General features: G+C 45.5%; 1 protein-coding gene across 1 annotated transcript in view; it reads right to left on the bottom strand.

Moving 5' to 3' along the window:
- Positions 1-9,093: 9,093 nt before the first annotated feature.
- Positions 9,094-24,061, bottom strand: part of prmt1 (protein arginine methyltransferase 1) — a 15,920-nt gene continuing 952 nt past the window's right edge. Inside the window, exons 2-10 of the mRNA XM_080217379.1 lie at positions 21,688-21,801; positions 20,530-20,685; positions 19,125-19,188; positions 16,209-16,351; positions 15,271-15,358; positions 12,348-12,463; positions 11,500-11,650; positions 10,123-10,244; positions 9,094-9,414 (exon numbers count right to left, since the gene is read on the bottom strand). Coding sequence (XP_080073505.1) covers positions 9,331-9,414; positions 10,123-10,244; positions 11,500-11,650; positions 12,348-12,463; positions 15,271-15,358; positions 16,209-16,351; positions 19,125-19,188; positions 20,530-20,685; positions 21,688-21,801 — 1,038 coding nt within the window. The 3' untranslated portion in view covers positions 9,094-9,330. The remainder of the gene's footprint in view (positions 9,415-10,122; positions 10,245-11,499; positions 11,651-12,347; positions 12,464-15,270; positions 15,359-16,208; positions 16,352-19,124; positions 19,189-20,529; positions 20,686-21,687; positions 21,802-24,061) is intronic.

The raw sequence follows: 24,061 nt of genomic DNA, 5'->3' as shown, positions 1-24,061 counted from the left end.
GGGTGCTCCAGTTTGCTCCCACATTCCAAAGATGTGCGGTGGAGTGGCCATGTTAAATTGCTCCTTCATGTCAGGGGGATTAGCAATGTAGATACGTGGGGTTACGGGGCTACAGTCTGGGTGGGAATGTTGTTGGTGCAGACATGATGGGCTGAATGACTATCTTCTGCACTGTAGCAATTCTATGAATTGGACTAGGTTTCCTGGGCTTAGCGGGCACTTTAGGCCAGTGGTAGGGACCAGATTAGAAACTCCAATTATTTTAACAAGCCTACACCTCAACTTTTACTTTTGGTATTAGTTTGAGCATAAAGTGTTTCACTCCACGTATGATTCAGTTGACCCACTAGAAAGCTTTTATCAAAAGAAACTTTATTTAAGAACACAATGTAACAAAAAAATTAGCATAATTTTTATCAATTAAAATACTTAAAACATGACAAGCCATAATTCCTAACAGCAGCCATCTCTACAGTTCCAATTTAAGGAATATCCCATGGACATAAATCCCTTCTTCAGATCCCGTTATCTCCCAAAACCAGTGAACAAAGAATATGCTCACATGGTTGCTGGATTTCTAGCCATTCAATATCTCTAGGCACAGATCCAGACAGCAGTTTCCAGAGAAGGAAATATCTTCAAAGCAGCAGAACTTTAGAGAAATAAACTCTGATAGATCTCAGACTCTAGAGAAAAGAGACATAGGGAAAAGATCTAGAGTAACATGCTGCTGTTGATTTCTCTGTGTAAGCCTAGCTCCACCCAGTCACCTGATATTGCTGTCAATCAAATCCTATTCTGCAAAACCCCAGGGAAAAACACACAACAGAACAGTAGTCGTCTGGATTAAAACAGATGTTCTAGAAACTGGGAGTAGTTATGCTGTTGCAGTAACAGTAGGGCACAGCTTGATACAGACCAGAGGAACTGGTTGCAACAGACTGGTAAAACAGAGGCATAATTTGATTTAATTTATTGTCACATGTATTAGTATAAAATGAAAAGTATTTTTTTTCTTGAGTGCTATGCAGAGCATACCATTCATAGAAAAGGAAAGGAGAGGGTGCAGAATGTAGTGTTATAGTCAGAGCTAGGGTGTAGAGAAAGATCAACTTAATGTGAGGTAGGTCCATTCAAAAGTCTGAAAGCAGCAGAGAAAAAGCTGTTGTTGAGTCAGTTGGTACGTGACCTCAGACTTTTGTATCCTTTTCCAGGTGGAAGAGAGAATGACCGGGTTGCATGGGGTCATTAATTATGCTGGCTGCTTTGCCGAGGCAGCGGGAAGTGTAGACAGAGTCAATGGATGGGAGGCTGGTTTATGTGATGGATTTGGCTACGTTCACAACCTTTTATAATTCCTTCTGGTCTTGGGCAGAGCAGGAGCCCATACCAAGCTGTGATACAACCAGAATGAATGCTTTCTATGGTGCATCTGTAAAAGTTGGAGAGAGTAACAGCTGGCATGCCAAATTTCTTTAGTCTGAGAAAGTAGAGGTGTTGATGGGCTTTCTTAACTGTAATGTTGGCGTGAAGGGAGCAGGACAGGTTGTTGGTGATCTAGACACCTAAAAACTTAAAAGACCTCAACCATTTCTACTTCAACTAGAATACATCTCTTAAAGGCACAGTATTGCCACAACCAGGAAGAGGCTATATTTGATATATGGGACCTCAAAGCCTCAGTGTTAGTCAGCAAAGTTGGGCTTTGCCTTTTCACTGGTTTTAAACAAGCGATTTGAGCAGAAGTATCAAATTAGGTGTTGAAAGTTAAACTCACTGCAGCAACTGGGGAAATTCCTGGCTTGCTTGCATTTATAAACCTGTTTCAGCACCTCAGGGCAATATTAGGTATTTTAAACATCCTGAGAGGATGTGACAGGGTGGATGATGAGGATGTTTACATTTGTGGGAGAGGCCAGAACTATTGTTTAATAAGAAGGATCTCAACGAATCACCAATGAGGTGAATTTCTCTGAGGGTCCTGAGTGTTTGGAACCCTTTCCCAAAGAGTGGCGGAAACCAAGGCAGAGGTAGATTGATTCTTGACTAACAAGGGAGTCAATAGTTATCAGGAGTAGATGAGAATGGGGAGCCGAGGCCACAACAGGATCAGCCATGATCTTAGCTTACCCCTCCTAATTCATACATATTCGTAACTCTCAGTACTTTGAAAGAATGGGATTTTTCTGTCATCAAAGCTTAGGTGCTCAAAAGATATTGGATACAGCATTTGCGAGTGATGGATACTTTATTGCCATCTTATCGATAAGAAGAACTAGAGGATTCCTAAGGCTTCTTCAGCCTGCTCTGCTCAATTATGTAGTTAGACTTTTTCATAGGACACAACTTCCAGTGAAGATAAGTGTTCCTAGTTACACACGCTGATAAATTATTTACATATGATACAAAGAGACAATACTTATTTAATTGCATCCCATTAAACATAATCCTTAGTGGTAAATGGAATGTCCAGTCAGACAATGGTCTCTTAATCATGTCTTTATTGTAGTTTCATAGAATCATACAGTGCAGAAGGAGGCCATTCAGCCCATTGAGTGCACCAACTACAATAGTCCCTATCCCTATAATCCCATGTATATACCCTAGCTTGTCTCTCTTCTATCCCCCCCACCTTGGATACTAAGAGGCAACGTTGCATGGCCAATCCATTCAACCTGCACATCTTTGACACAGGGAGAACATGCAAACTCTACACAGACAGTGACCCAAGCTGGGTATCAAACCCAGGTCCCTGGCACTGCAAGACAGCAGTGCTAACCACTGTGCTGCTCCTTTTATATGTGGAAGTACATTTGGGTCCTGGACAATATGAGGTGAAAGAACAGTTGTTGCTTCTTATTCACAAATCTTGACTGTTTAGAAAGAGATAATTGGAGGCAGATGGTTTTCCCATTGCAATTTACTGTCGAGCTTGTTCTGAAGCTCGAATTGCTACTGTTTAGAACATTCACAATCCCGATATTGCATCTAATTGAGGCAACAACTGCTTCCTTAGATCATTGCTGCTCGGTCTTGTTCTGCAGAGACAGTGGACAGTTAGCAGCTGTGCAGTGAGTCTCTCCTGACTATCCAACTTGACATCATTGCCAAACCAATGCTAATGGCAAAAGGCTCTACGTCCACTTCCACCACTCTCCAGCCAGCCAGCGACTCAGACAGTAATCACAATCATGTCTTTATTATAGTTTCATAGAATCCCTACAGTGCAGAAGGAGGCAATTCAGCTCATTGAGCCTGCACCAACAACAATCCCACCTAGGCCCTATCCTTAAACCCCATGCATTTATCCTAACTAGTCCCCCTGACACTAAAGGGACAATGTAGCATAGCCAATCCACCCAACCCACACGTCTTTGGAGTGTGGGAGGAAGCCGAGCACCCAGAAACAATGTGCTCTGTATATAAAAAGCCCAGCTTCCTGGTGCTTGTCACTCCCCATTCGCCTTGGTCCATTCAATCACTCATCACCCACCCCCAGCTCAGGACGACCCCGTTATATTCTCCCTGACGCAAATTTGTCCAGTTCTGAAGAAAAGTTGAATAAGGAAGGAATGTCTCTGATGCCACCTTCCCCTATAGTTACCATCAGCCACATTAATAGAGGATAGCCACTGTCAGTCTGGGAGGATAGATGGACACAGGACCCACAGAAATAACGTTTACTTCAGGGCTAATGTTAACTTGTCTGTTCTCCACACTCTGCATTTGCAGATCCTGTTTTCATCTCACCCATTAGCGATAGACATCAGGATAAAAGAATTACCAGGATGTTGCCTGGTATGGAGGGCATTAGCTATGAGGAGAGGTTGGAGAAACTTGGTTTGTTCTCATTGGAACAATGGAGGCTGAAGGTGGACCTGACAGAAGACTACAAGATTATGAGGGGCACCCCAGACATTGGAAGAAGGGAGACATTGGGAAAAAGATGCAAAAGTCTGAGGTCACGTACCAACTGACTCAAGAACAGCTTCTTCCCTGCTGCCATCAGATTTTTGAATGGACTTACCTTGCATCAAGTTGATTTTTCTCCACATGCTAGCTGTGACTATAACACTACATCCTGCACTCTCTCCTTCTCTATGCATGGTATGCTTCATTTGTATAGCACATAGGAAACAATAACTTTCATTATGTTAATACATATGACAATAATAAATCAAATCAAAGAGTGGATAGAGAGAAGTTTTTTTCTCCAGGGTGGAAGAGTCAATTACTAGGGGGAATAGGTTTAAGGTACGAGGAACAAGGTTTAATGGTGGCCCAGTGGTTAACACAGCTGCCTCACAGTGCCAGGGACCCAAGTTTGATTCCTGGCTTGGGTCACTGTGTCTTTGCACATTCTCCCTATGTCTGTGTAGGATTCCTCCAGGTGTCCCAGTTTCCTCCCATGGTCCAAAGATGCACAGACTAGGTTTTGATTTGATTTATTATTGTCACATGTATTAACAGAGTGAAAACTATTGTTTCTTGTGTGCTATACAAAGTATACCATTCATAGAGAAGGAAAGCAGAGTGCAGAATGTGGTAGTACAGTCATAGCTAGGGTGTAGACAACAATCAGCTTAGTATGAGGTAGGTCCATTCAAAAGTCTGAAATCTGGTGGATTGGCCATGCTGAATTGCTCCTTAGCATTAGGGGACTAGCTAGGGTAAATGCATTAGGTTATGGGGATAGGGCCTGGATGGGATTGTGATTGGTGCAGAGTCAATGGGCTAAATGGCCTCCTTCTGCACTGATTGTGATTCTAATAGAAAATAGAGGGTAGTGGGTGCCTGGAACACACTGTCAGGGGAGGTAGTGGAAGCAGATACAATAGTGACTTAAGGAATGTGAAATCAATTAAAAATATCTGGAATTAAGAATCTACTGATGACCATGAAACCTTTGTCAATAAAACCCTATCTGGTTCACTAATGTCCTTTAGGGAAGGAAATCTGCCATCCTTACCTGTTCTAGCCTACATGTGACTACAGAGCCACAGCAATGTGGTTCATTCTCACTGTCCTCCAAGGATGACTAAAAAAGTAGCATCTTGACAAATACATGAATAGGATGGGAATAGAGGGATATGATCCTCAGAAGGGTAGGGGGTTTTAGTTCAGACAGCAACATGGTTGGTGCAAGCTTGGAGGACTGAAGGGCATGTTCCTGTGCTCTAATTTTCTTCAATATTAATACAGGGTGGGGTGGGGTGTGGTGTGGGCAACAGCTGACACAGCACAGCGAACAAGGTTCACTCAACTGATCCTTCACAAGATTTCCCCCACACCTCAGGTAAAGGGGATGGGTCTGTACCCACTGGAGTTTAGAAGAACGAGAGGTGACCTTATTGAAAGGCAAGGTTTGAGAGAACTTGACAGGGTGAATGCTGAGAGAATGTTTGCCCTCGTGAGGGAAACCAGAACTAGGGCAATGTATAGACAAAGTGACAGGGCAACAGACTTGAAGGGCTGAACAGCTTACTCCTGCTTCTAGTTTGAATCACAGACCTGTGGAGCTGTTCCTCAAGAGCAGTAGAGGCAGAGCCACTGAATACTTTCAAGTCAGAGATAGATTCTTCACTAACAAGGGAGTCAGAGGTCATCAGGCAAGGTGGGAATGTACAAGGCCATAATTATTTAAAGTTTATTAGTGTAACACTGCAATGAAGTTACTGTCAAAATCCCCTCGCTGCCAAACTCCAGCACTTGAGGGTGAATTTAGCACAGCCAATGCACCTAATCATGTCCTTCGGATTGTGGGAGGAAACCCACACAGATATGGAGAGAATGTGCAGACTCTACACAGTGACCCAAACCAGAAATTGAACCCAGGTCCCTGGCGCTGAGGCAGCAATGCTGACCACTGTGCCACCGTAGTTGTCTCAGTGCTAGGGACCTGGGTTCAATTCCAGCCTCACGTCACTGTGTGGAATCTGCACATTCTCTCTGTATCTGCATGCATTTCTTCTGGGTGCTCCGGCCTCCTCCTGGAGTCCAAAGATGTGTGAGCTAAATGGATCGGCCATGGTAAATTGACCCTTAATGTCAGGGGTATTAGCCAGGTAAATATGTGGGGTTACTGGAATAGGGCTTGGGTGGGATTGTGGTCAGCACAGCCTTGATGGGCCAAATGACCTCCTCCTGCGCTGTAGGGATTCTACAAATTGGATTGGCCATTAGACTGAATGGCAGAGCAGCTTGAGGGACATGAGGAAAATTGTGTTTACATCTAAACATGATCCCAGAGCACCTAAAGATGAGAATTGCACAAGAAAGCCTAAAGTCAAACTTTTATTCTTAATGAATGTCACCATATATAAAAAAACAAAGCATAATTTACTACACAGTCACAATGCCAGTCAGTACTTGGGGGTTTAGAACGACCAACATGGCAGTCAACATACACTAATTTTTTTTTTAAAAAGATCACTTTTAGGTACAAGTCAGGGCTGTGACAAAGCTTCAGAAATATGAACTGTCGCTTTTAAAAAAAAACAGGGCACGAAGTGGAACTTTTACCTCCTGATCCCTAGACAAAAGCACAGCACCTTGTTCGGAGCACTCGTGCGGATGGATATCAGACACAGCAACTCTGATGGCAAACTGCAGTCAGGCTGTGGGTCACGGAAGGAATTGCCGGGATGACAGCAATCACGACAACCCACCAGCCCTCGGCTGGTCTTGGCTCAGTAACAAAGAGATTGCACTCAATAAAGTACCAGCCAAAGCTGCTTCAGGCCAACATATCCCTGATCAATGATCCAGTCAGGGCAAGAGCTGCACCTCTAAAATCTGAGGGAACGCTTACCAGGGAAGTTAAAACACTTAAATGCCGCACAGTCAAATCAAAGCTGGGTCACAGCCCTTGGATATCGTATTGTACACACAGTCCAAACACCATCTCCACACATCAAAAAAAGCAGGGACAGCGAGGCAGCACTCAGATTCCAAGGAGAGTCACAGTTTGTAGTTTCGTTTTCAGACAGGATGAACACGAGCTGAATCAGAACCGGCTGGGCAAGCTCCAGAGAACGTAGCCACTCAGCTCCAACCATCATCCCTCCCCATAGCTGTACACATCAGGTCGCTGCGCCATCTCCACACTGCAGGAAAAATATCACTGTGCCACAAATAACTTCAATATATGGGGGGAAGAAACAGGACAGAAGATCATTTTGGAATTGGCAATGGGTAACAGTTCTGAGCACCAACAGGTGCAATACTGGGCCACATTGGTGGAACTCAGTGAAGGTACTTGGGGAGGGGGTTCAATTAGCTACAGTACATGCTGGAAGGGACAAGAAAAAAAACCAGGTGAGCATATCAGATATCAGTGACGCTCATCATTCTGTCAGTGCTCTCTGACAGACTCTCAAACCACCCACCAGGAAGGGAACACATGCCCAAGGGGGCAAAGGTGTGTCAAGCAGATGAACACACCCGAACGTGCGCAGCCAGACAATGCACATGATAAACGACACACACTACCAAAAGGTGGGTATCTGCGTACAAGCCAATCAGAAGGAGTGAAATAAAACATTAGTGTTTTCAGCCGCACATCATGGGACCCGCAAGTTGAAATCCCCCCTGCACCCTGTCCTTTTCAACCTGAATGATGCCTCGCTAAGGTGGTCAGATTCTGCTCAAGCAAATAACCGTCTATGGTAGTGTTTATGAAGCAATGATTCCCATTTCACTGGGGCTACAACTTAGAGCCACCACCAGCCTTGCAAAAGCCTACTACATTTCCCACCTGGTGCAAACATTGCTTGCCAAACAGGCAGTGGTGTTGGGTTTGAGAGCAAAGTGACAAGATAACCGAGTTACAGCTTTCACTGACTGTTCTTTTTGCTTGGGGTAAACAAACACTTCTTCAATTTTTAAAGAACAAGCTCAGAGGGGGACAATTGTGCACTCAGCACAGTGGCTACCATTATCAGTGATGTCTCTACTCAGAGCAGAATCACCCTTCTCGCACCTCCCCCCTCTTCCCAATCTCTTGTTGTGTTAAGCATTCCCAATCACCGAGTATCTCAGCAAGGCAGCTGTTCAACAGGACGGCAAGGTTATGCAGCTCCGAGGACTTGGGCTCTGCCAAATTTCACAGTAACATGGACTCTTGCAAGACAGGCAGGCCGTCTGCCACAAACCTCGGACATGGGTGTCCAGACCTGGAGACTCTATGTGCACAATGGAAGCATTTACATAGAGCCTGGTGCGGAGGATGAACGAGCTGGGGCTACATAAGGAAGTGAAGCAGCAAACTCAAAACCACTGAGTTACTTCCCACTAAACATCACTTGGCAATCGCTTGAGACACCAACAGCAAAAAAAAGTTAACACTGAACCCAGAGTTCCTTACAACCGAACGCAGGAGGGCAAAATTCGTCAATGCATTGTATCGATGTGGAAAAATGACCTAAAGGACAAAAATAAAAGCTAAGGAGACAGGATCAATCTTGATGACGACTAAGAACACTGAGAAGCTGCAGCCTCAAACATCAGGGACGTGACAACCCAAATTTCACAAAGCAGATGTCAACAGAATCCAGAACTTAGACCTTCCGTGTGGAGCAGACCAGCCACCACCCACTGTAGTGTCAGTCTGAAACACAAAAGCTACGACCCCTACTCTCCAGTCTCCAAAGGTTTATACACTAAACAGCAGTTTTAACACTCTGCGAGCCACGCAGAGACGCAGTCCACTCTTTTGAGACAAAGAATTCTCCAGTCAGGAACAGGGTCCCAAAAAATAAATTAAAAAAAAACACACACAGAAGTAAGATGCACTTAAAAGTTAGAATCGCTTTGCTGACTGGAGGATGATTTGCCAAACTAGAGTACTAGCAGAAATCTAAAGTACCATTCTTTAAAAAAAAAACACCAAAATCAAAAGAAAAAAGAAAATTGATCAGATTTTAACTCTTCCCTGCCAAGGTAGGTATAGGTTAGAATCAGGAATTTACATTAAAATGTCTCTCTGCTTCTGTCAGAAGAATATCAGTACAGCAGCTTAAGAATGGTTCCATAATAGCACAAGTGGCAACTGTTATAGAATTTAGTCGAGGATGCTTTGCCCACCCCCCACCCCCCCCCACTCCTCCCATGCCATGCTAACAGACGACAACTGATCAGGGAGAGGAGCAGTCAGTTGCACAACCAATTAACTTCTTTAATCCTGAAAAACATTATCTCTCTCTCTCTATATATATATATATATACATATTATATATAGCACACTACAGTGGTCGCGCCAGAGACTGAATGGAGCGGTGAGGACGGTGCACAGAGCTGGAGGGGGGGCGGGGAGGCAGGGCGAAGGTGGACCTAGCGCATCTTGTAGTCGATGGAGCCAGACATCTCGCACAGTTGCCCCTTGAATTCAATGTCGACGGTGAAATCGAGGTCCCGCTGGAGGAAGGCAAACAAAAAGAAAATGGTCAAGATCTAATGCATTGTTTTCTCACTGGATAAAATCCCCAAGGGGCCTGGCAGGGTGGAATGCCAATGCTAGTCTCCACATTGCTTAGAGAGCCTTCCCAATCTCAGAGCCCACACTGAAACAAATGATCAGTTTTGACATTATCCCTGTCACACATTCGCCAGACTTTAAAGAAGTTGTTTGTGGGGTATGGCCAGCATTTATTGCCCATCCCTAGCTGCCCTTGAGTTAACCACATTGCTGTGGCTCTGGATTCACATGTAGGCCAGACCCAGTAAGGACGGCAGATTCCCTTCTCCAAAGGACATTAATGGATCAGACTGGCTTTCCCAATAATTGACAATGGTTTAGTTATTAGCGTCACGAGTAGGCATATATTAACACTGCAATGAAGTTAGTGTGAAAATCACCTAGTCGCCACACTCCATTGAGTCTGCACCCATGACAACCCTATAACCCTATTCCCGTAACCCCACATATTTACCCCGCTCATCCCCTAACACTAGGGTCAATTCAGCATGGCCAATCAACCCAACCCACACATCTTTGGAGTATGGGAGGAAACTGAAGCACCCAGAGGAAACCCACACAGAACAACGTGCAAGCTTCACACAGACAGTGACCCAAGCCGGAAATCAAACCCGGGTCCCTCGCGCGTCGATGTTTTGCAAACTCACAGTGTTCTTGGTGTTGGGCTTCATGCTGACGGTTCCGAAGATCTCTTCGCCTCGCTTGACCGTCAAGTAATCCTCCATGTAGAACACGGTCTGCTTCCAGTGAGTGTAAGGGGCATCGGGGGCTGCGGTTCAAGAATGGAAGTGGGGAATGCCATTAGCACTGGTGTAGTTCACCCACAGATAGGAGAGCATAAGCCAGCATGAAACCAGGGCTGCCAGGTACTTGGCTGAGATTGTAACACTGCCTTGGGGACACTGCAGTGCAGCCCGTAACAGGTAATTACACAGCAAGCAGGGCTGCACCACAGCTCTGTGACTGGAGCCACCTGAACAGTTAGAAAATGGGGCCAGCTGCACAGATCACCACTCCAACTCGAGACTAACAAAATTGTTTCTTCAGAACCCAAACCTCAGACATATACCTGGTTGCAGTCAGGGACAAATAAAATCAGTTTTTGACAGCAAGACACCTTTGGTCTTTATCTCAATTGTTGAGAACAGTCAAACCCCTCTTCCCCACAGTTAACCATTAGCTCCTGACCCAAGCAATTAATCTTCATTACAACACAACAGGATACCGGGCAAGCTATTCGCCGAGGTGAGAGGGACCCCACAGTGTCCTCACCCGACATCCGCCGCCGCCACCAACAAACAGGACCTGCTGACCCAGCTGTCCTTGAGATCACGTTTAATGGGTCAGGAGAAAAATTTCACACTGTTAGGTGAATCAGTAACCAGGGTACTTAATTGGCAAAACAACCTGCAAGCTCACACGGTGGGAAGCAGATTAAACAGTAACTTTCAGAATGCAAGTACCTGGAGGAAAAATAATTTACAATAGTTTGCAAACAAGCAGAGCTTAAGAGGGGAGCAGGTCAGGGAGAGAATTCCAGAGTTTGGAGCTTTAGCAGAGAGGGTGGTGGAGGTGGGATGCCTCATATCCTTTAAAAAAGTACCTGGATGAGCACTTGGCACTTCATAACATTCAGGGCTATGGGCCACATGTTGGCAAGTGGGACTAGGTGGGAAGGTCAGGGCATTTCACGTGTTGGTGCAGACTTGATTGGCCAAAGGACCTCTTCTGTATTGCAGTATTCTGTGAACAGCTGAAGGCATGGTTTCCAAGGGTGATGGTGAGGATTAGTCACGCAAAAACAGGCCAGAATTGGGGGAATGCAGAGGTTGGAGTGTTTGGCCAGAGGTGGGCGAGAGAAAAGTGCACCTCAAAAGCATGAACACATTTACGATTGCTTTAGAACCATGGCCAGTGTTAAATGTAAGCTCAGTTTCTCAGCATCATTTTATGCACAAGTGCAGCATTCAAGCTTCAGAACGTAGACAGGATTACCACCTCAAAAAGCTCTCTTCAAACTGTACCTGTGGAGAATCCCGTCCTTTTGTGGCATCGGGTGAACTCGATGTTGAAGTACGCTACCAGAGCGTGGATGTAGTCGTTGCGAGTGACTTGTAGGCAGAAAGGCGACGTGAATGACAGGTCATCTACTTTCACTGTGTAGATGTCGACCTCCTGGAAGGTACAAATAGTTTGACTGCATTACATACAGCTCACATCCCACCTGTCCCCTTCACATCACAGGTTTCACAGCTTAACAGCTTGGTTAGTGTAGGGACGGTTGATGACTCTGGGTCTGTACACAGTTTAGAAGAATGAGGTAGGGGTATTATTGAAACTTACAAGACACAGACCTCGATAGAGTGCACATGGAGAGGATGTTTTCCCCAGTGGGAAAAACTACAGCCACAGGGTACAACCTCAGGCTAAAGGGACGATCCTCTAAAACAGAGATGAGGAGGAATTTCTTCAGCTAGAGAGTGGTGAATCTGTGGAACACTCTGCCACAGAAGGTTGACCCTCCAGGTCATTGAGGGAGTGTCTTTAAGACAGAGATAGATAGGCTCTTGATTAATAAGGGGATCAAGACTTATGGGTATAAGAAAAATATCAGCCATGATTGAATGGCAGCAGGCTCGATGGGCCAAGTGGCCCAATTCTGCTCCTATGTCTTATGGTCTTCGTTTGCAATGCTGGACTGCATTTATACAGCAATGACCTGGAATTGTGTGCCCTTGCCAAGGTGGGATTGTTTTGGTGTTGACGCAAATAGCTTGCTTCTGCACTATCGGGATTCTATGATTTTCTCCACTAAGCCCTCCCTCCTCACCCGAAGGAGGAAGCTCAGAATGTAATAAAATCAGACGCCAACCTTAATGAGACAGGCGTTGGTCACCAGCTGCTTGGGATCCACTACATCCACCAGCGGTTCTTTGATAGCCACATCCTTAATACAGGACATATCGAAACCGTAAACATTCTCCCACCCTGCAAGACAGACAGAAAGAGAGACTGGTTACCACACGCGGAGCAATTACTGGAAAGTCTACACAGCTTTGGTCCCCCTCAATGAAGCCACACGGGTATCGACTAAATCTCTGGACACTGCCAGCCAGGTGCTGAGATGTAGAGGGGAGTGAGGTGTGACCGTGGGCCAGGAAAATAAAAGACAACCAGGAACCCAGCTGGAAAACACATGGGAATAACTAAGACTGGACCAGGACACTAGCTTGTGTTCACCACACGCTCAAAGTTGCGGCAGCTGATGCTCTGCAACATTTGCAAAACAAACTGTTCAGTAGATCTGATGTGAAACGATTCACTCTCTACCCCTCACCATCATTCCACCTGTCTGTCATTTAGGTCACTTAGTCCACCCACCATTCAGCAGACAGCACAGTGGTTAGCTCTGCTGCCTCTCAGCGCTGGGGACCCGGGTTTGATTCCAGCCTTGGGTCACCGCTTGTGTGGAGTCTGCATGTTCTCCCTGTCTCCCCTCTGGGTGCTCCAGTTTCTCCCACAGTCAGAAAGACATACAGGTTAGATGGACTGGTCATGCTAAACTGCCCCTCAGTGTCCCAAAATGTGCAGGTTAGGTGGATTGGTCAGTCAGCAATTAGAATTGTTTCCTTTCATTTATAAGGATTGTAGAATTGCTGACGGTTAAACTGCTCCATTTGTTAGAGTCATTGCTAGCCTGTGATATTAAATAAAGTTTTTTTTACTGAAAATGTTTACCAAAAATTTACTCTTTTACCCAAATTTGTCAGTGGAATCATTCCTTGGAGAAAAGCATCCTTTCCTCACATTTTTGCTGAACAGAAAAATTGTTGAGGTTGGATGGCAGTGGTTAGCACTGCTGCCTCAACACCAGGGACCCCCATTCGGGTGACTGCCTGGGTTTCCTCTGGGTGCCAAGGTTTCCTCTCACACTCCAAAGATTGCTGGTTAGGTGGATTAGGCATGCTAAATTGCTCTTAACATCAGGGGGATCAGCTAGGATAAAAACATGGGGTTGTAGGGATAGGACTTGGGTGGGATCGTTGTCAGTGCAGGCCTGATGGGCTGAACAGCCTCCTTCTGCACTGTAGGGACTCTACATAATTCGACCATGGCTGATCTGCAGCCCACCTCCATTTTTTGCCTTTGCTTCGCATCCCTCAATAGCTCCATCGAGCAAAATCAGGCTCAACATTTCCTACAGCCAGTCATTAGGGAGTTCCTGATTTTCACTATCAAGTGAAAAGAATGTTCTGTTTTACTCCTAATCCTAGCCATTGTATCTCATTATTTACAATTATCTTCCCAGAAAAAGGTTATCCAGAGAAATCCATTATTCAGACCACAGACATGTGGGTTAGATGGACTGGCCATGATAAATTGCCCCTCTGTCAGGGGCACTAGCTAGGGTAAACATGTGGGGTTACGGGGATAGGGCCTGGGTGGAACTGTTGTCGGTGCAGACTCGACGGCCAAATGGCACCCCTGCTCACTGTAAGGATTCTATAATTTTAATTATTAGATCAACCTACAACCTCTGAACAGAACTTGTATGCATCTTTAATGTCATAGAATATCCAGAAGCACATTACAAAAATAAATTGAAATGCTATACTGTCAGGACTATCACTGTTTGCTGTGCAGATACATGGATTTGGGCTGGTGTCTGCAGGAGTTTGCACATTCTTCCTGTGATTGCATGGGTTTTCTCCAGGTGCTCCAGTTTCCTCCCACATCCCAATAAACGTGCTCTTAGGCTAACTGGACTAACAAATTGTCCCTAAATTAGTCTTCCCTCAATCTTCCCCAATAGGTGTAGACAAAGGTCATGGGTAGAGTAGGGCACTCAATGTTAAAATGGCGGCGTGGGCTCGTTGGGCCTGTTTCCCATGCAGTGTTGTTCTTTGACTAAACAGGGTGGATGCAGGGAGGATATTCCCTATAGTAGGGGCGTCCAGAACCAGGGGTCACGGTCTGAGGATTCAGGGTGGATCATTTAGGATAGAGATGAGACAACATTTCTTCACCCAGAGTGTTAAATTGCCCCCTAGTGTTAGGGGGATTAGTAGGGTAAACACATGGGGTTATGGGGATAAGGTTTGTGTGGGATTGTCGTCAGTGCAGGTTCAACAGGCCGAATGGCCTCCTACACTGTAGGGATTCTATGATTTATCCCTAATGTACGTTAAACCAAAAAAAGCGCAATATTCTCAATTAACAATTTCTCCAGAAACAGACATCAACCCCAGGCTGATTCTGGGGATGATGGGACTGATGTGTGAGGAGAGATGGACTGGGTTGGGATTATTTTCGCTGCAGTTCAGATGAATGAGGGGGAATCTCAGACTTACAAAATTCTAACAGGACTAGACAGGATAGATGCGGGAAGGATGTTCCCAATGGTGGGGGGAGTCCAGAACTAGGGGTCACAGCCTGAGGACTTGGGGTGGACTATTTAGGACAGAGACGAGGAGATATTTCTTCACCCAAAGAGTGGCGAGTCTGTGGAATTCATTACCACAGGAAGTAGTTGATGCCAAAACATTGAACATATTCCAGATGTGGCTGGATATAGCACCCAGGAGCTAATGGGATCAAAGGTTATGAGGAGAAAGCAGGATTAGGCTATTGAGTTGGACAATCAGCCATGATCATGATTAATGGCAGAGCAGGCTCGAAGGGCCGAATGGCCTCCTCCTGCTCCTTTCTTCTATGTTTCTAAACACGAGACAGCACATTAGATGACCAAATTGCTTAGTCAAAGGGGGCTGAAAATAAACAAGTCTTAAACTCACAGTGGATTTTGTAGTCCTTGTATTGTCGGTCTTCGATGGCAGTGACATACAGAGCAGCTCGGTCTGGAAAGATCAGGCCATCTGGTTGCTGCATAAAGTACAGAACGATTAATGAAAAGCAGTCTAACATGCAGCAAACCCCCAACCTAAACCAGATAAACACAAAATACTGCAGAAACTAGAAGCTGAAAAACAGAAGAATGCTGGAAAATCTCGGCAGGTCTGGCAGCATTTGTGGAGAGAGAGTAGAGCCAACTTTTGAAGTCTGGTTGAGAGCTCTGAAGACTTCAAGTGCCTTTGCCCCCTCATCCCCTGCCCCCTTCTTCCTGTGCTCTCTCCCTTAGCATAAAAGGGGAAGTGCTGCGATGCTGGAACCTGCAGAAAATGCTGGAAAATCTCAGCAGGTCTGACACCTTCTGTGGAAGTCATGATGTAGAGATGCTGGCATTGGACTGGGGTAAACACAGCAAGAAGTCTCACAACACCAGGTTAGAGTCCAAAAAATAAACTGGTTGGACTCTAACCTGGTGTTGTGAGACTTCTTACAGCATCTGTGGACACAGAACAGAGCCAACATTTCAAGTCTGGATGACCCTTCGTCAGAACTCCGAACACGAGAAGGGAAACAGAAAACAAAGGTGGACAGGGTGAGAGACAAACAGAAATTCTCTGAACATAGCTCTGACAAAGGGTCATCCAGACTTGAAACGTTGGCTCTATTCTCTCCACAGATTCTGCCAGACCTGCTGAGATTTTCCAGCATTTTTCTGTTCTAGCCTTTAACCAAATTGTCAATGAGGAGAAACGCACTACAAATGCTACACGAAAGACAGTGAATATCTAAGCATTAATCAAAGCTATGGCTTTGCCCTGAGCACCAGAAACTAGACCAGCTAGTCAAGGTGACATTCCTGATCCCATTTGTGCCCGACACATACCAACCACTTGTCCCTTGCATAGATGACGGTATTCAGCATCGACTCATAGAAGAGACAGTAGCCCATCCATTCACTGATGATTATGTCCACCTTCTCCATGGGCAGTTCCACCTCCTCTACCTTGCCCTTGATGATGGTGATAACTGTGACGGAAAACAGGAGCAGTCAGTACATTCACTAGCAGTGAAGGCACAACTCAGTGCACCTTCACCCTTCTGACACCATGCAGATTTAGGCAGAGGGCAAACATGGCATCAAAACTTTGAGTAGTTCCCTCTTTGCGTAAGCTAGTAAATCAAATCAGTCAGTTTATCGCTTAGATAGTTTAAACTGCCAAGAAACTCCATAGACAAGATGCCAACTCCCATCTGTGTCGAGTTGGAAACAACATTAGTCCTTACTGAGATTACCATAACAACTCAACACTAGCTGCAGTTTACAATCAAGCACATTTTACAATATTTGGTCTAGGATCAGCACCAGTGAAGCATAAATCAAGGATCCATTGCCAGGATGGGCTAATAAAAGTTCAAGAAGTGAATGCAGATTAGTGCTAGTTTCAGTTCTACAATCACTGAACAAATTGTTTTAAATGTTGCATTGAAACCAGGGAGCAAGGCCATCCATGCACGTGCTGGTCTTGGGTTTTACAACAGCAATAATTCTGGCGCGCCCAGGGATATTTTCACAGACCACACGCCCCCACACAGCCTCAGGAATAATAATTTACAGCCATGTCTATGTCCCTGTAAATCGGTAGATCACTCACGGTGCCATATCTTGGTACTCTAACAGAGACACTACTGGAGACATTAGCCCTTCCAAACAAATGCACATAAATAACCCCAGGGACTTAGTGGTGGAGGTTTCACTCAGCCAATTGTTTGAGCACATCACATCACAGGCCACTCCTACACTGCTGTGCACAATCAGCCACCATCTGAACTCCTTGGGCCCTGGACTAATTATTAAAATGGATTTTATTTGCTCTTCCAGCATCCTATGATATTCAAATAGTTTGCTGTTTGTCCCCAAGGCTCTAATTTTTCCAACACTGCTGAAATTTCTTCCAAATCTACTCAATTCAGATAGTCCCTTCTCAAAGAAAATTAACTGTCTCTTCACATCCTGTCACTCCTTCCCCACATAACTTTTAACTTAAAACACAATCCTTCCAGTGCAGGCCATTCAGTCTATCGCGCCTGCACCGACAACAATCCCACCCCAGGCCCTATCCCCACAACTCCACACATTTACCCTGCTAATCCCTCTAGCCTATACATCCCAGGACACTAAAGGGGCAATTTAGCATGGCCAATCCACCTAACCCACACATCTTTGTTGTCTCTTATTCTAGATGTGAGCAGTTCCAAACCAGCAGCAGTTTAGGGCAACAACCTTTTGTCAGAGTCAGGGCAGCAGCAAGGAGGGAAAACCTAACCTTTCCACAAGACCATAAGATATAAAAACAAAATTAGGCCACTCGGCCCATTGAATGGTGGACAGACTCAATCATGGCTGATATTTTTCCCATCCCCTTTCTCCTGCCCTTTCCCCATACCAATCAAGAACCTATGTCTGTCTTAAAGACACTCAATGACCTGGCCTCCGCGGCAACGAGTTCCACAGATTCCCTACTCTGGCCGAAGAAATTCCTCCTCATCTGTTTTAAAGAATTATCCTTTTAGCCTGAGATTGTGCCCTCTGGTTCTAGTTTTTCCTAATAGTGGAACATCCTCCCCATGACCACACTATACAGGCCTTGCAGTATCCTGTAAGTTTCAGTAAGATTCCCCCCCTCATCATTCTAAACTCCATGAGTACGGACCCAGAGTCCTCAACGTTCCTCATACGCTCTTAATTCCAGGGAACGTTCTTGTGAACCTCCTCCAGACTCTTTCCAACTTGTTCCAGCACATCCTCTCTTAGGTACGGAGCCCAAAACTGCTCACAATACCCCAAATGGGGTCTGACCAGAGCTTATACAGCCTCAAAAATACATCCCTGCTCTTGTATTCTAGTCCTCTCAACACGAGTGCTAACAATGCATTTACCTTCCTAGCTGCCAACTGAACTTACATGTTAACCTTGAGAATCTTGAACAATGGCTCCTAAATCCCTTTGTGTTTGATTTCCTGAGCATTCTCCCATTTAGAAAATAATCTATGCCTCCATTCCTCCTTCCAAAATGCATAACACCTCACACCTTTCCACATTGTATTCCATCAGCCACTTCTTTGCCTGTCCACCTAACCTGTCCAAATCCTTCTGCAACGCCACCCCCCCCCCCCCGCTTTCTCAATACTACCTGTCCCTCTACAAATCTTTGTATCATCTGCAAACTTAGCAACAGTGCCTTCAGTTCCTGCTCCAAATCATTAATGTGAAAAGTTGTGGTTCCAGTACTGAGCCTTGAGGCACATCATTAGTCACCAGCTGCCATCCTGAAAAAGACCTTTAACCATTCTCTGCCTTCTGCTAGTTGGCTAATATTCTATCCATGCCAGGATCTTACCCTTAACACCATGGGCACTTACCTTATTTAACAGTCTCTTATGCAGCAACTTGTCAAAAGCCTTCTGGAAATCTAAATAAATCACATCCCCTGGTTCTTCTTTATCTAAATTCCTTGTTTCCCCCATCACTTATTCACTGCCCTGCTACCAGTCAGCTTGCAGAGGGCACCATTTAAAATAACATGGCCTTCACACTCCACAGTTGATTGGCTCACATGCTCACTAGCTCTTCTATCCAGCCATTCTTGGCCACATAACCAAGCTGCCTGCAAAATTGTTCCCCGCTACAAGTCAGCACTCCCAAATGAAAGGGAAAAAACATCTGACAAGCTTCAAGCCAGAACCCTCAGCTGCCTGTAAAAGTTGTGTAACATTGAGTATACAAGATTGAGAGCCTCACCATGGTCAAGATTGTTAGCTTTAATGATCTTTTCAGCATATTCAGAGATATTGGAGCACTCAATCTGTTAGGAAAAAACAAAAATTATTTTAAGCCACACATTCACAAATGTTTTCTTTATATATTTTAAGCTTTCAGTGTAATCGCAGAAGGCTAAAAGTGGTTAATCGGATTTGGATTTTCCCTTCATATCTGAGGAAAGTGCCAGCAATTCTAGTTCCTACTCTTAAGCACCAGCCATAAATTCTCTTCTCAGGAAGGGTAAATGGGTGGCTGGCAGGTCAAGCGAGACGCAAAACTTGGATCAATAAAATCACTAAGCAGATAGAGACTGCCCACTCGGTCACCTTCCAGCTGTGTCCGAGTCTAGACTGGAGGCCAGGGAGGAACTGCAGCTGGGCTCAGTCCTTTGCTTACTCACTTTAGAGTGCCACACAGGCTGAAATTCTGTAACCCAGGACTATCTGCAGCATCATTTAGATGAAGCCAATCAATTACTGTATGCCACATTTCTCAGCAGCATTGGAGCTCCACTAGGGTGGCACTGGGCATAGAGCAATAACACCCTTTCTTCAGCTTCACTGGGCAGCACGGTGGTTAGCACTGCTGCCTCTCAGCGTTAGAGACCCCAGTTCAATTCTGGCCTTGGATGACTCTGCAGAGTTTGCATGTTCTCATGTCTGTGTGGGTTTCCACTGGGTGCTCTGGTTTCCTTCCACATTCCAAGGTATGTAGGTTAGGGGATTGGCCATATTTGGGGTGCAGTGGCTAGTACGACTGCCTCTCAGCACCAGAGTTCGATTCCCAGCTTGGGTCACTGTGTGTGGAGTTTGCACATTCTCCGTGTCCACATGGGCTTCCTCCGGGCGCTCCGGTTTCCTCCCACAGTCCAAAGACATGCAGGTTAGGATGCATTGGCCGTGCTAAATTCTCCCTCAGTGTGACTGAACAGGTGCCAGAATGTGACAACTAGGGGATTTTCACAGTAAATTCATTGCAGTGTAAATGTAAGCCTACTTGTGACTAATAAATAAATTTTAAACTGCCCCTTAGTGTCAGAGGGATTAGCAGGGTAAATGCATGGGTTGTAGGAATAGGGCCTGGGTGGGATTGTGGTCGGTGCAGATTCGATGGGCCGGGTTGCCTCCTTCTGCACTGTAGGGATTCTATGATGATGAAATTACGTTAATATAGTGTCTTGTGCTTCAATGAATCCCTTTGTGCATCAAATATAGTGTGTGTAGCAGAAATATCTGGATGGGAAGGCAAACAACAATGTACCATAAGCCACAATGAGATAACTATTCCCAGAGCGATATAATATACCAGCTCAGACGCCATAGACCGGAGACTGGGAATACCATTAACTGAGACATGTTAATGACAGACGTGCTGCACTACTTACCCCAATAACCTTTTTGGCACCAGCCTTGGCTGCAAACATACAAAGGATGCCCGTCCCACTCCCCACATCCAGGACAATCTTGTCCTTGAAGAGGTGTTTGTTGTGGTACATGGAGTTCCTGTAGGTCAAAGTGCGAACCTCATCCTTCAACATCTCCTGCAGGAGAAGGGGAAAATGGTTTAAGTAGTTAGGAAAAGGTTCTTGGCATCACTGCTAGGATCCTGTTTTATTAGAGGTTGTGACACGGGTTCAAAGATGCTCTATAGGCTACCATGGTAAGCCAAAGGTATGCCAGTTCACTGCTGCCAACCTTCAATGCTGAACTGAGCCAGGTTGACGCCACAGTGGTTAGCACTGCTGCATCAAAGTTCCAGGGACCCGGGTTCAATTCTGGCCTCGAATAACTGAGGAGTTTGCACATTCTCTCCGAGTCTGTGTGGGTTTCCTCCCACAGTCCAAAGATGTGGAGACTAGATGGATCAGCAGGCTAAAGGGACAGAGCCTGGATGGGTTGCTCTGTTGGAAAGTTGATGCAGACACCGTGAGTCAAATGGCCTCCTTCTGCACTGTAGAAAAGTCCTATTGTTAGGCACTGAAACAAGTTGCTGATGCTATATAATGAGTCACAGCATTATCAAACATCAAGTTTCCAAATAACACCGTGGGTGAAAGCAGAGGCAGAACGGTGTTAGCACCATTGCCTCAGCTCCAGGGACCTGGGTTTGATTCCAGCCTTGGGTCACTGTCCTTGTAGAGTTTGCACATTCTCCCAGTGTCTGCATGGGTTTCCTCTCTTTAGGTGGATTGACCATGCTAAATTGCCCTTTAGTCAGGGGGATTGGCAGGGTAAATACATAGGCTTACAGGGATAGGGCCTGGGTAGCATTGTTGTCAGTGCAGATTCAAAGGTTAGAATGGCTCCTTCCACACTGCAGGGACTGATTCCAAATTACCCCTTAGTGGCTCAAGATGTGAAGGTTAGAAGGACTAGCCACAGTGATAAGGCAGGGTGGCAGATCTGGGTAACTTAAGCAGGGAGTAAGTACAAGCCTGGTGGGCCGAATGGTCCCCTATTGCACTGGAGGGATTATAAGGACATCAAATCTAGGAAAGAAATGCCCTTATTCAGGCCTCACCTTTGCAATTTCTGCTACTCACCTCGTGAATTCCAAAGTGCGCATAGGAGTCGAAGTAATAATCCTTGGAGGTCATGTCCTCCGCACCAGCTTTGATTGCTGCACTGCCATCCGGACCACCAGGGAGTGAAGACACCTGAAGGTGCAAAGCTACATGTTAGATCAGGATGGAGATGGACTTCCTGTAACCATGGGCCTCCCCCCATGGAGACCAGTGGTGCACATTATTACCCTGCAGCTTGCTTTGTCACTTGAGGATACCTCTAATCCCCCGAACCAAAAGAAAACCTGAGGCACAAGTCTCAGTGTCAGCCACATGTACTCGAAACAGTAAATAAATGATTTTCAGTGTAGCAGACGTGCAAAACTCTCCAAACCGTAACTGCTTGCATTTTTATATAGCACCTGTCACAGATACACAATGCAAATCAAGGGCATATTAATGGACAGGGAGCTCTTACAGGACTGAATGTTAGGGACATAGTGTGGTTTATAGCGGAAATTCCACAATACTCAACTGGCTGAAGTTGCCACTGCTGACTGTAAGAAAAGAAATAGGGATGTACTGTAGGAACCATCTGTAACCCTGGAAGAGAGTCCAGATTAAAGCAAACAATGAAGCCTGTGAAGGGATCCAAGTGTGACTCTATTAAAAATCATTTGGTTAAGTATATGGATGCAAAAGGATTAGAGGGATACAGGCCAAACACAGGCAACTGGGACTAGCTGGGAGGGCATCCTGGTCAGCATAGGCCGTTTGGGCTGAAGGGCCTGTTTCCCTGCTGTATTGCCCTACGACTATGTGACTGGAAGCTGTCGTAGATCAGTTTGGACAGAAGAGGTGATTTAGATTAGCTGATGTTTATGAAGAGATGGACTACAACCAGTGTGGGTGGAACCGTGGCACACTGGTTAGCACTGCTGCCTCTCAGCACCAGAGACCATCGATTCCCAGTGTACAGAGACCGCACGTGCTCCCCATGTCTGTGCAGGTTTCCTCTGGGTGCTCCAGTTTCCACCCAGTCTAAACATATGTGCAGGTTAAGTGGATTTTTTTTTAGCGTCCAAAGATGTGTAGGTTAGGGGGATTAGCCAGATAAATGCGTGAGGTTGCAGGGATAGCAGTGGGAAGGCCTGGATAAGAGCTCTGTTGGAGAGTTGGTACGTGGGTTTCCTCCGAGTGCTCCAATTTCCTCCCACAGTCCAAAGATGCACAGGTTAGGTGCATTGGCCATGCTAAATTGCCCCTCAATGTCAGGAAGCAAGGGTAAATACATGGGTTTATGGGGATGGAGCCTGGGTGGGATTGTGGTTGGTGCAGACTCAATGGGCCGAATGGCCTGTAAGATTCTATAATCTAGATACAAAAACAAAATCTATCTGCACTTCACACATGCTGCCCTTTTAATCTAGGCAATAGTACAGCAAACCTACATTGGAATAGACCACATTCCTAAACTGGAGCAAAGATTTATTAGGGCAAGTGATGGCTGCTAAAATTAAAAGTAACCTACACATTCCTTTGTTGTCACACATTCAACGAACCAAAATAACTTTACAACAAACCACAACACGTCCACTCCATATTCAAATCAGATTAATGCAAATTTGGGATTCCAGTATCAAGCCCCTACGGAAACCTTACCAAGAAACACTCAGGAACCAGCTTGAAGTTGATCACAAGAAACCTAAGGTTACTTTTAACCACATCTTTGTCACAGCTCTCTCACTGGGTTGGAGGCCAAGTATCATTTCTGGTAGAATGTCCCATGACTCAACGTTTGAGAAAACACCTCCCACTCTGAAGGAAGATTTTTTTAAAGAGCCCATATTCTATGGGCACTGGGTAACACGACAGGTTACAGGATAGAAAAATCAACACGTCATTCAGAGGTCAGGAGCTTTTCAGAGACCACCTGGGCTGGTGTTCCTTCAACCACAGGAAAAAATAATTTTATTCACCAAAAAAAAATCAGCTGTAGAAAAAAAGAATCGATTAAGGCAATATTGCAGGATGGCAGCTACAAGTGGTGGAGATCCAGAGGTAATGGACAGATCCTCATGTTGGGGAACAAAGATTTCAGTCCCACCACCACGCTGCTGAGAGCCAGAAAGGGCTATACTGGCGTTAATTAAGAATGTGGGCAGGATAAAAAGTGAATTGACCAAATTAAATTTGTGGATATTTAGTAATAACTCATAACTTAGGAGGGGGTTTTACCCTCCCCGCCACCCCCCCCCCCCCCCCCCCCCCCCCCCCCCCCCCCCCCCCCCCCCCGCGTGTCTGATATGAAGGCTGTTTGTATCTTTACTAAATGTCAGTGGTTGAGGGTTAAGGATGGTTTGTGGGGGTACGTGTGGGCTGTATAGTAATGGGTGAGGGAGCAATGCAGCAC

The sequence above is a fragment of the Carcharhinus amblyrhynchos genome, chromosome 35 (genome assembly GCF_965287045.1).
Source record: "Carcharhinus amblyrhynchos chromosome 35, sCarAmb.v2.hapA, whole genome shotgun sequence".
NCBI classification, from domain to species: Eukaryota; Metazoa; Chordata; class Chondrichthyes; order Carcharhiniformes; family Carcharhinidae; genus Carcharhinus; species Carcharhinus amblyrhynchos.
Note: the sequence above shows the minus strand (reverse complement) of the source record. Positions and strands in the feature narration are given on the sequence as shown.